Here is a 13,092-nt window from a genome sequence, read left to right as displayed (position 1 = left end):
CATCCTCCTTCGTTTAGGGGGGGGGGGTTTGGGGAGCCACGTCTCCTCCCCCTCCGCCCCCACCACTAAATCGTTTTACAAATAGCTAAAGATTTCCCATCGAATGCATGTTCTGCTAAAAGCCGGACCGAAAATAACATTTGTTGCCTTAATTTTCAACCACTGCGTTTATAGCACTACATGGCGTACATATGGCAATACAATTTCTTTCGAAAAGGCTGGGAAATAGAGAAATTTCAGAAAGCAGTTGCTTGAGCAGTCACACCTTGCATATAATAGTTGCGTTCCAGATGCTTCACGATTTGCAGGTTTTTGCAGGAAGTCGTTCCAGGTGACCACCTCCCATAAGGTTTATTAATGGGGAAAACAGCTGTTCCTGCAAATCGTGAATTTCGTGAATATCGTGAAGCATCTGGAACGCAACTAAAGTGTTTTTCGTAACAGACACGGCAACACTCGATTAGTTTGACTGCACTTGCAGCAGAAATCGAAATTGCTGGTGCAGCACGAGCAAGATGAAATATATTTTTGAAATCGGTTTTCGCTCTTCAATTACAGTCACATTTTGCAACTTTTATTTCTGAAACTGATTTCCGAAATGTGGCAGAAAATTTCTCATTCTCAATTTGACAGCGAATTGCGTGGACAAGTTGGAAATACTGCCACGTCTGACACGCTCTTTAAGTATGCAGAAACTACTGCTACCTCTTCAAGGCCCTACACACGCATTGATTAATCGGCCAGCCAGTTGATCAACCTATTAACGAAATTTTAGATTTCGTCAGTAAAAAATTTTGGGTTGACTTTCCAAAACGGAACCCATCGAGATTTCAGCGAAAGTATATCGAATTTTGTCATGAAACTTGGTCAGGATGTTATAAACTATATCATCTTGGTTTTCGCCTGCTGGGCTTTTTATTATAAAATCGATACTTCGATAAATCATGAAAATTCAATTAAAAATTTTCGCCTGCGGCGCATTTTATTTTAAAATCTATACTTCGATAAATAATGAAAATTTTTAATAAAAAATCGCGCAATTTTTTATTAACGATTTTCGCCCGCGGCGCTTTTTATCATAAAATCGATACTTCAATAATGAAAATTTTTAATTAAAAATCGAGTGATTTTTTATTACAAATTTTCGCCCGCATCCCTTTTTTATTATAAAATCGATACTTTAATAAATAATGATATTTTGAATTTTTCGATAAATGAAAAGTTTTATTTAAAAATCGCGCGATTTTTTATTAAAAATTTTCCCCTATGGCGCTTTTTATTATAACATCGATACTTCGATAAATCGCGCTATAAATAGTTACAATTTTTAATAAAATATCGCGCAACATTATGTGCATATTTTCATTGTTTCCGTTTTGTTTTTTTTTTGCATCTTTTGGTATGTATGGTAGCACCGACATTTCAGTTCAGTTGGTATACAAGGGAAAAAGGGAGGTTGAATTCGGTATTTTTAGCAACTTTAAATGCGAATTACTTAAAAACTATAAGCCTCCGGAGGGTGGGGTCTTCAGATTTAGAATCTGAAAATGCTCCTCTATACTCCCTAATATTTTTTTTTCCAAAGCCTGGATCCGTTTTGGAAAATTTTCCCACAATTTTTGTCACCGATACAGATTTGGGCTATTTAGCTATGCTGGGAATGCTTCTCATTTTTATGTATTTGTCATCGCTACCGCCCCCGTTTTCATAAAACAACCCCATAGCTCCCAGAAATTTGAAGAGGTCTTCAGGGGTCAGAGATTATTTGATTTCAACACTTGGCCAAAGTTGGCCTTAAAACCCTATTCGTCTTTTTGACACCGTCGTTTAAATTTGTTTGCAAAAATTTTACAAGATATTTATAACGTCTATACAGTGGTGGAAGAAATAAGAGATACTTTTTTAACCGACTTCCAAACAAGGAGGAGGTTATCAGTTCGTCGGAATATTTTTTTATTTTTTTATATATTTTTTATTTATATTTTTTTTATTTTTTTTATTATTTTTTTTTTATTTTATTTTTTTTTTATTTTTTTTCATGTATGTTACCGCATATCTTTGGACCACGTCAGCCGATTTCGATAATTCTTTTTGCAACGGAAAGGTAGTGTCTCAGAGGTGGTCCCATACTAATTTGGTTTAGATCCGATCATTGAATCATGAAATATATAGATATATATATATTTTCTTAAGTCGGTTTTTTTTTGCTAAAAATTACTTGTTTGGCTATATTGCTTTTGTTTATTCCATATTTCATATTTTTTTTATGAAAGTCTAGCGCATTACACTGTGGAACACAAAGAAAAACTTAAGAGTGCTCATATATACGGTTTGATAGCTGTTGGCCATACGAACAATACCTCGTACTCAGATTAACTAGATCTATTCGACTTCTCGAGAAAACAGTTTTCAGGATCCATAAAACTCAGTATAGCGGTCAAAAATGTTTATCCAAATTTTGAAAATTATCGTGTTTTTGCCTATATTTGTTGAAAGTAAACATAGACCAAAAAACGAAGAATTTTCAAAATTTGGAGAAAAAAATTTGGCCGCTACACAGTGGGAGAAATCACAAAAACCTGGCCATATATAGTAAAAATTAACCCAGAGGCTTCAAATTTAGAACACAAGCTTCTTTAGTGAATATTAGTATAAGTTGTTAATATAAAGCAAATCCGCCCACAAATGCGCCAATTTCCATATAACGGTATTTTTTTAAAAACTCAAGTCTTTTATTTGGGAAGCTGTAGATGAGAAAAACGAGGCCAAAGTGTAAAAATATTTGCAATATTTGAGAAGCTCTAAAACAAAACATGATAGAACCTTGCACTTAGGCTTAAATTAAAGCTAGAAAGCTCGACTACTGTTCCTGAAAACGCCATCCCTCCATCTTGACCCTGACTTTAGCAAAATTTTTTTTCCAATATTTTTTATGTAACCATTAGGTTTAGGTGCAAGGGGGGTATCTTAAGGGACAGTAGTCGAGAGTTGTAGCTTTGATTAATGCCTAAGCGGAAGGTTCTTTCACATTTTCTTTCTTTGCTAGAGCTTCTCAAATATTGAAAAAAAACGTGATTTTTTTGTGGAGTTTTCGTTTCTGCAAAAAATGTTATCCATTACCCGGTTCTTAGTGTTTGTGCTTAGAGGACAATGAGAAGGTAACCTTTTTTGGTAGAAACGAAAACGCCATTACACTTTGATCTCGTTTTTCTCCAAATCTAGACCTGATGGAAAGTCTATCAAAAGCAGCTTTAACATTTGCCGCAGCAAAAGCAGTGTTGCCTTGTGTAAGCTTTCCACACAAAACAATGAGCACTCACTATTTTATCGCGCTATTCAATCGTGAATTACAACAAAATTTGGACGAATGTGATTATTTTCTTTTTGAATTCTTGAAGTACGTTACTTTTGCTATTATCTTAAAAGTGCAGAATAGCCCGATCTCCCGCGATCACAACTTTTTCAACAATCAAATAAACAAATATCCTGATTCTTTTTTTTTTTTTGAGATAGCTTTTACAAAAAATAATTAGTGCTTTAACGACTATTTTAAAATCAAATTTCCGAAGCACAATTTTAGAGCCAATGAGAAAAGCAGCACGAAGTTTATTGAGAAAAGCAAGTTCAAACTGCTCTACTGAAGAAGATACGAAAAAGCGTGCCTTATACTTTTCATCCACTATGCAATCTACCTTCCTCTTAACAAATTACTATGTTTTGCAACAGTCGGACAACTCTGATTTTTCGAATATTGGTCAGCTTTTTCGTCATTTCTCCCACTGTGCGCTTTGCGCAGATATTGGGATCATGCATTTTTTTTCTGAGAACACGAATTGATATAGTAAAACTGAGTATGAGGCATTGTCCGTATGGCCAATAGCTATCAAACCTGATATATGCGCACTCTAGGTTTTTTTTTGTGTTCCGCAGTGTTATATAACAAGCACTATATAAATCCACATCTCAAACTTTGTATAAAAATTATGAAAATTCAACAAATTTTACCAAAATCCACAAAAAATTTCAAATTTAAAGAGCAAATTTTTTTGGCTTTTGGTGTTGTGCATTTTCTTCCATATAAGGTATGCTCGACAATGCTCAAAATTTCTTTTTATATGGAAGAAAATGCCTAGCAGCGCACAGTGTATTATTTCCATATTCTAGAAAATATTAATTAAATTATTTTATGTCACCAAATTTCAAAACAACGTCAAAAATGTTTTTAGAAATGCCTGATAAAGACGAAACAATAACAACTAAAAAATTTAAATCAAAGTGCAGGGTGGGACGGGGTTTTTATTTGGAAAATTACCAAGCGCAATAATATTTAAATTTGTATATTCGAAACTAAATCTCAATGTTTGATTTGTCGGTGTTATGTGATTTATGCAACAATTGCTAAAATACCATTTTGGTCGTTTTTTGTTATGTTCTTCTTAATGAATATACATTTTTGGGATTTAAGTAAATTAGGACTGAGTATTTCATGTTAAAGTAAAACGATGTTACCTTAACTTTAATTTTAGCAATTTATTAATTTCATTACACCCGCAAACTCGTTATCCGCGATTATTCGATAAAGTTTGTATCTCAGTTTATTTCCCACTCCTCTTAGACTTCAAACAACACAAGTTTAGCTGCTGGAAAGTGCTGGTTTTGATGAAAATATCTTTTTTCAGGCCTACTAGGAATTTTATTTTCTTCGAGTAATTCATTTGCATTTTATCTCGACCGAGACGAATTTTTGTATTTTCGCTTTTGAATTGAGAAAACTTGATTCATTACCTTTCGAATGGTACCCCATTTTTTTAAATAGGGCAAGAAATATTGAAGTTATAACGGAATTTTGTTGACCCGACTTTACTTTTTTATATTTGCCACGCCCTGGATTAAAAAATAAAATTATTTTTAAGTCCACTTTGGTCAGTTTATAATTCCTTGTTATAAGAAAATTCTAAATATCAACTTTGGGCATTTTAGATTTTGTAGTTAGTTAAATATTTCAGCTTTTGCCTTTTTAAAAATTGCAGTTATATAATAGGGCGGCGTGACAGTAACTCTAAATGACAAATTTTTTTTTAAAAGCTTTGCCTATCTTATAACATATCTTGTGCAAAATTTCATTAATACATTTTCAAAATAGTTTTCGAAATTAACGCGACTTTCTAGCGTCTGCAAACTTGCACTTTAATTTACACAAAATTAATTAAAAAAAAAATCGGAATGAAAACTTTGAAATTTTTGAATTTTTAAAGTTTTTATAAGAAAATATTAAATATCGAATAAACAAAAGTAATATAGCTAAACTGGCCAAAACAAAGAGTTTCTATTACTTCATCTTTCACTGTATATCAAATTAAAGAAGTTTATATTTACTATTGAATGACATCAACTCTGTACATAAGCTGTCGAGATATTTGGATTTCAAGAAATGCTTAACTTGACCTTATGTACGTACGTACATATTTCGAGCTGGAGAATCAAAAGTTTTTATTTATACACATACATAGTTTGGGAAAGTCGTCTTTACTTTTGCAATCCCTTCGTTCGCAAAACAAATTGAAATTTTGCATAGTCTAAAAAAGTTTGATTTGCTTGACCCATTACTATTTCAATGCTCGTAGCTGTTCATTACACACACGCATAATGTTAAATTGAAAATATAAAAATATATTCATATGCATATCTATATTTTTTTTTAGATGAGCTCCACTAATCTCGTTGGATATATAAAAAATTCGCCAATTGCTGTTATGGCAGCTGGTATATTCTCGACGTTGGCCATAGTTGGCACTTATCGTTTCGCTATCAGGCCGAGACTGGAACGCAGACGTCGTGAAGAGGCCGAATCATACGCTGAATATATATTTCAACAAGAACAATCACACAAAGCAGATTTAAAATAAAATATACCTATACATTTATCCATAATCCGCATTAGATCTATCCACACACACATACAGTTTTAGTATATAATGTTAATAATTGTAAGTGAAGCACATAATTTAATCATATTCCCCATTGCATGCAAATGCAGATTTAATTACAAAAGGCAAACATATGCATTACTACACACGCAGGTTAACAGCGTTCTAAATTTATATGCATTTGCTGCAGTTGGGAATGAACGTTGAAACACTTTTGGCTATGTTTAATTAAAACCTTTATGTATAGAGGTTATTGTAATTTATTATCGAGAATTTGAAAAGGCAAGAAAATTAAAACGATGAAAGTTCAAAAACAACTCTGTATCAGTGATAGGAAATGATTTTGATTTTGTTCTTTTTATTGTTAAAAAATTTTAGTTTCTTTCATTTAATGAATTTTTTGAAAAGCAATATGAATTCAGCAAAACAATTTTATATTTTTTACTTATTGAAATGAAATTAAAAATGAATGAAACTAAGAAAAATGGAAATAATGTATCATTGAATTATTTGATTAAATAAAAATTGCAAAAATGTGTAACAAAGTTATTGCTTGAAAAAATATGTAGTTTTTTTTATTGTTTTGAACTGAATAATGCGATACTAATGAAATGACACTAGGAACCCCAGGAAAAAAGTTAAAATTAAAGGAACATACATACATACATACATACATACATACTTAATTCACAAAGACCCTAACCAACAAATTTATTCTATACTATAATCTGTAGATGCCTGCGGGACAATTTCTTTCATAACTGATCCTAAATGAGTGACCAAAACGATTCATAGTACCGTACAGTGGCGGTTACTCAAATAAATTTGCAGCACTCTAAGGCAGCTACTTCTCTTATAAGTAGAAGGCTAACCCTGATGCAGACACTTGGTGTAATGGAAATGGGCTCACCGCTAACTCAACCAAAACTAGTGTTGTTCTCTTCACTAGAAGGTGAAGGTTGGATGGTCTTATTCCCCTCACATTTAATGGAGTCACAATTCAGGGATCGAATCGTCACATACGATATCGTATTACTGACATACGTGAACGTACTCTTTATCCCTTTAAGCTTCTACGACTGACGTATCACGTAATTTTCTTTCGTATGGTTTTCGATCCGTGAATGGGTGTTACGATTAGGGCCCAGACTTCTGCCAAACCGAAGTATCTAGGAGTAACTTTGGATACAAAACTATCGTGGAAATCTCACGAGGAACACAATACCTCCAAAGTGTTGGCAGCATTTTGGCAATGAAAACAGGTCTTTGGCAAAACGTGAGGCCTGTCAACAAATGGATTCCTCTGGATTTATACCTCTATGATCAGGCCCATAATCAGCTATGCGTCAGTGGTATAGTGGAGCAGACTCTCAATCAATAGCTTGGGAGATCTGTTTGCTAAACTTCAAAGAACCTTTGTCGTGTGCTGTACGGAAGTTTTCTGCTCTTGATGCACACTTGCACTTAAAAGTCACTTTGCGTCTTCATACGTGGGGAGGCCTTAAAGGCCACCTGTAGACTAAAAAGAAACGGATGTTTGTATAACCTGCGTGGGGTGAGACGGAAATTGCTGGCGGCAGAGATCTGAGCACTTGAGTCTTTTCAATGTCATAGGATAGTACGCCAGTCCGTGAGGCTGAATGTTGGTTTGATACCAGCACTTAGCTCGGACTCACACATTGTGAAATCTTCACTGATGGCTCCAAATCTGAACCTGGGTCAGGCTCTGGGTTCTTCACGGAATTTAATGGGGATTAGCTTCATTTTTCTCTTGGGGAGTATGCTTCGGTCTTCCAGCCTGAGGTATTTGCAATCCTTGAGGCCATGAACTACGCGGTGCAAAATAGGTGGAGGGGAAGCAGTTTACGTGTCTGCAGGGACAGCCAAGCTGCACTTAAGGCCTTGACTAGCATTGCACGGACTTTACCACTTTATTAGCAGATCTACCACCTTTTTATATTTTTTTACCAACAAAGGCAAAAAATCGACCCATATTTTGCTGAAAGAAAGCAAAGAGATTTAAATGAACATATGGGCGAATCCAGCGAATAGTCATTCGCGTAAAAAAAAAAATTAAAAGTCCTATACATATCTAACTTATTTTTTTTACCGGTATGGCTGATTTTTATAATATAAGCTGGTTATGTAAGCAAACATGTTTTTGCCAAAAATGGTCTCTTTAGGTGGCGCCAGGGTCGAGATATTTTGAAAAACCGTATTTATGCTCTGATTTATTTCACATTTGGCATGTTTAGTTGAAACGTAGTAGACATATGTAGATTTGCAAAAAATTAAACCGCTGGTGGTGCTGATGTCAAAATAAAAAGTACGTTCGACATAAAATGCATGTTTTCTTCCCGTTAAAAATTCTTTCAAGAACAATATTAACAAAACATTTGCAATGGAAAATGTAGGTGTTCTGACATGCATGTCCAATTAAAGACATAGAAAAAATATATCTTCTTATTTGGCACTACAACCGTTTGTCAGTTTGGGCCGAGACCAAAAAGCTTTTCCAATTGCCTCTCTCCTGTGCGAATTTGCGCCAGTTGGTTATCCCGAGCGCAGACAGCTCCTTCTGCACTTGGTTCTTCCATTCCATCTTCTCCGATACCCGTCATCCACGAAAACGGCCGTAGATCTTGCGCAGAATAGTTCTCTCGAATGCTCCCAAAGCCTTTTCATCTTTGTTCGACATCGTCCAAGTTTCTGCGCCATACAAAAGGACGGGCATGATGAGAGATTGCAGAGCGTGATTTTCGTTCGTCGAGAAGGGACTCTGCTTTTCAATTGCCTACCGAGCCCAAAGTAGCATCTGCTGGCAAGAGTTATTCTTCGCTTGATCTCCAGGCTGACGTTGTTGGTGGTGTTTATGCGGGATCCTAGGTAGACAGAGTCCTTCACTACTTCAAAGTCATATCTGCCAACAGTGACATGTGTCCCGAAACGCGTGGACTCTTTATATGTTGCCGGGAGGTCCTTTGTCCTGCCCTAGTTCACCGCTAGACCAACCTCTTCAGCTTCTTTTTCTAAACTGTAAAATGCTGCGGTTACGTCCCTTTATTTCAGATCTACGATATCGATATCATCTGCATACGTCAGCAGCATCGTTCTTTTGCCGTATATGGTGCCGCTGCAATTCAGATTGGCAGCTTGGCAGCCATACATACGGTGGTAAAAAAATTGATGCCGAAACACTTTTTGCCAAGTTCTAACGTATTATTTTTGTTGTTATTGAACGTTTGTTACTTGTTTTATAAAAATATAGTTCTTTCTTTAACAAAACCCGTGTAAATCTAAGTTTCCAAATTTGTGCCATATTAAAAAAAATTCAACAAACTTTCGTACAAATTTCGAACTTTTTAAAAATTCTAGAAAATCAATCGAAATTTTTAACCATTTGAAACTTTTACTTTATTCTACTAGAATTCAATGGCATACAAAACTGCATACTCAGAAATTAATTAGAAACCTCGAAATTTTAACGAAAATTTGTTGATTTTTTTTTTAATTGCATAAATTTTTAAGGCAGTGTCACTCGATTGGTACCTTTTTACAGATTTTTACATTTTTATATTGGACTATTGGTAAAAAAAGGGACATTTTTTTTTGTAGTCAAAAGATTGGTACATTACAGCGATGTTCTATTCAAAAATTTCAACAAATTAATTTTCGTGATTGGAATAAAGAAAAATACTTTGGGTGTTCACACAATTGGGATACGATTTGCACCAAATTTTGGCAAATACCCAATCGTGTGACACTGCCTTTAAACTTGTACTTATACGGATTGTTTTAAAGAATGATATATAAAAAAAACTAACCAAAATTAAATAACAGCAAAATAATATTTTAAAACTTGTGAAAATTTGGTGCGGCTATAATTTGTTCGACTAATAAACTAAAAAAAAATTACTGTACATAAGTTTACTATGATTACTGGACCGTGCTATCATAGTACCACAATGCCACTAAGTGCATTTTAAAATTTTCAGGCAATAGCCTCATGCGATTATCGATTATATTTTTTGTTGTTTGTGTGAAATACGTATTTTATTTTTATCAGTATTTTTCTTTTAATCAAAATATGTTGAAATAAAAGTGAAACTAAAAAAAAAAAAATGCCAGAACCCCCCTCCGAAAAAAATCCTGGCTACGGGCCTGATCGCTACTATTAACAGTTGTAATTTTTTCCTGAATAAGGGGCTATTTAGGTTGCTATAAAAATCTTGAAAAACCTTTTTAAGATTTTGAGTTGTTCAATTTTTATTACTTTTTTTAACATTTTGTCATATAAGCGTCACGTAACGTCAGTTTGGGAATACCCATATGTAGATATTTGTCATCGAAAGCGTCTTAAATTAAAAAGTTAACTTTGACGGAGAACAATTGTTTCAGTCTTCCTCTTATTAAATCAATACAGGGCTCCAATTACGGCATCTGTGATCGAAACAAATTTTATACGAAATTTCATATTGAGTATACGGAGTGAATTCGTTTTTTTCATTTGAAAATGAATAGGAGAAAAACAGTTTTAATTTTTTTTCAGTCGATTCGAATCGAGCTTCATTCGATAACGGATGTCGTGCTTCCGGGCCCAGTTTTATGTATAGGTTTTTTGTTTAATATTTTATTCACGTGAAATACATTTTATGTTGTTTTATATAAAAAATACAATTTATCCCAAGGCGAATTCATATTATGTGACACAAAAAAAAATTACACTAAAAAATTTTAAGCACAATGCCATTAAGAACCATATTATGAATTCGCAATGTTGAGTAAAAACTATCTGATTTAATTTCTTTTAGAAAATCTACCAACTTCTACTGTTTTTTGTATGTAAAATCTACCAATATTAGTTTTTTCGTAGTCCGTGCACTGCGCAGAGGCATTTGGTCGCAATGTGTTGAGAGACGAACACCTGCGATCTTTGACACCAAACAATCTGCTTAGGTTTATTCGTAATTTGTGCAGATTTAAAACAGATTAAAAGATCCATGAAAACAGTACAGCATGCAGTCTGAGTGTTGTTTTCTTCACGCATTGTTTTTGTGCCTGGTTCCAACAAAAAAAAAACGTACATGCATATGTATGCCCTTGAACCAAACTCACTTTTTTTTATTAAAAATTGCAATATCAGTTTTCATTTTATTTTTCACATTCTCTAATTTTTATTGTATAGCTGTATTAATTTGTACAAAATTTGTAATTATTATTTTTAATATTTGCTCGTTTACATATAATCGCATTTGCAGCTTATAGCAATTCCAATCCTTTTCGGGTGTTTTATCATATTTTTAAGAATAAAAATCTTTGTCTATTGTGTATAACTTTTACTTTCTTTTCATTTATTTATTAATTTATATTTGAATTTATTTTGTTGTTTATTTATTTTAATAAGCTATAAATACATATGTATGTATAATCAAACGATTTGGAAAAGCTTCACTGTCATACAATGGTTTTTCTATTATCCTATAAATTTTTACCGTAAAACCCTAATAGCCTAATACGGGTCGAAACGGGACTTTGCACATGCTCCATTATTTCCATCTGCATTTTGTTCGTTTGTGTTTTTTTTTGTCAGTTTTACGTTGTATGTGAATATGTAATACATTTATTTAATACATTGGACAATCAACAATTAAATTTGCACCGCATATTTAGAAATAAAAAAAGAAAAAAACAACAATGTTATGATTAATTGACGAGTAAAATAGGTTGCATACATTTTATTTTTAATCATCTATTAATTTTTGGATACATTTTTCTTAGTACTTGTACTTTTTGTCTTGGGGTCTTTTGTTACATATTTTCGGTTTGCTGGATGTACTGATGTGCATGTATGTTTGGTTTTAGGAAGTAAACATAAAAATTATACATATGTATGAAATCAATTTTAAAATTTTTGCAAAACGAAATAAAATTAAAAATAATATGAAATTAATTTTTAAATCTTTACAAGACGAGATAGGGTAAAAAGAAATGATAGGGATATGTGAATTGATAAGACTTTCTACTTCTGTCTAAAGTCCTCATACACATACATATGTATGTACCTATGTATGTATATAAGTGTCCGTTCGATAATTTCTGTTGAATAATTTTCTATTTATAGAAGCAGACTGATAAAAAAAAAACTAAATTCGCTAACATAGACTGATCAAAAAGCAATACAAAATTAAATAAGCCATGCGTAAAATAAATAAAATTACATATATTTAAACAATTAGTGACCCTCTGAGTTAGGTTACAGACAGATTAGAAGTGAAGCAGAAGATGAAGATGAAAAACAGCGCAGTGGTAAACAAATGCATTTGTACGAAGGTTATCATAATGCGATCGAAGATGAGGTTTTTGTGTACATTGCCAATTGAAAGTAATTCATCTTCATATCCGTCCTCAGCTTTGCTACCATTTTACAACCGTAGACTAGAAAAAAACATATTGGAGCGGCGAGCAAAGAGCGACGAGCCAAGCGTCCATTACAAAAGTGTCTATTTTTCGATCGGAGCGGACATGGTGAAGAACAAAGCGTAAATACATATACATGTACATACATATGTATATGCATTTTAATGGTAATACATATGTATATATGTACCTTTATAGTGATGCACAGAACCGAGGAACCGGAAACGGAGAACCGGGTACTTTAGAGAACCGACCGGTCCGGTTCTAACGGAACCGAAACTCGATTCCAAAACAACTGAAAAATTGTTGAGGAAGAACCGAAACTCGATTCCAAAAAAACCGAAAAACGGTTACGGAAGAACCGAAAAATGGTCTCAGTTTAACCACAAACATAAGTAAAAAGAACTGAAAAACCATTCCAAAAGAACCGAAAATGGATCCTATGGGTAAAAAATGGATTGTTTTGGCATAAAGTATTAATATAAAAGCATCAGCCTGAAATTCGGTTGAGATATATGTTATAGAGTTCCGAGTTGATCTACCAAATTTTGTTCCGTTCGAGGCACTGTATCATATAGCAGTAGCTATCGTTGTTTTTGATGCTATCAACGTGAAATTCGGTTTATTTACATAATAAACCAGTTGACCTACAATTTTTTTCTTTGAATTTAATGCTATGCTAGCTTTCTTCCCCAAATTTGACGCCTTCAAATCGCAGTCAGCTGCGTAAAAACATCGAAAAACTCAT

General features: G+C 33.5%; 2 protein-coding genes across 7 annotated transcripts in view; one reads left to right on the top strand and one right to left on the bottom strand.

The window, feature by feature from the left end:
• The window catches only part of LOC118735421 (protein cup), a gene marked incomplete at its 5' end in the record, with an annotated part of 32,736 nt that extends 26,448 nt beyond the window's left edge, over positions 1 to 6,288 (top strand). Inside the window, 1 exon segment of the mRNA XM_036465158.1 lies at positions 5,703 to 6,288. Coding sequence (XP_036321051.1) covers positions 5,703 to 5,716 — 14 coding nt within the window.
• Positions 6,289 to 11,070: 4,782 nt separating this feature from the next.
• LOC118735420 (sodium/hydrogen exchanger 6) overlaps positions 11,071 to 13,092 on the bottom strand; it is a 145,506-nt gene continuing 143,484 nt past the window's right edge. For 2 of the 6 annotated variants that reach the window (XM_036465146.1, XM_036465148.1), the window contains exon 15: positions 11,071 to 11,483. In XM_036465146.1, coding sequence (XP_036321039.1) covers positions 11,406 to 11,483 — 78 coding nt within the window. In that variant the 3' untranslated portion in view covers positions 11,071 to 11,405. The remainder of the gene's footprint in view (positions 11,484 to 13,092) is intronic. The other 4 variants (XM_036465152.1, XM_036465155.1, XM_036465153.1 and 1 more) reach the window with 3 other exon arrangements.

Source organism: Rhagoletis pomonella, unplaced genomic scaffold (assembly GCF_013731165.1).
Source record: "Rhagoletis pomonella isolate Grant_MI unplaced genomic scaffold, Rhpom_1.0 Rhpom_scaffold_00003, whole genome shotgun sequence".
Taxonomy (NCBI): domain Eukaryota; kingdom Metazoa; phylum Arthropoda; class Insecta; order Diptera; family Tephritidae; genus Rhagoletis; species Rhagoletis pomonella.
This window is presented reverse-complemented; position numbering and strand designations above follow the sequence as displayed.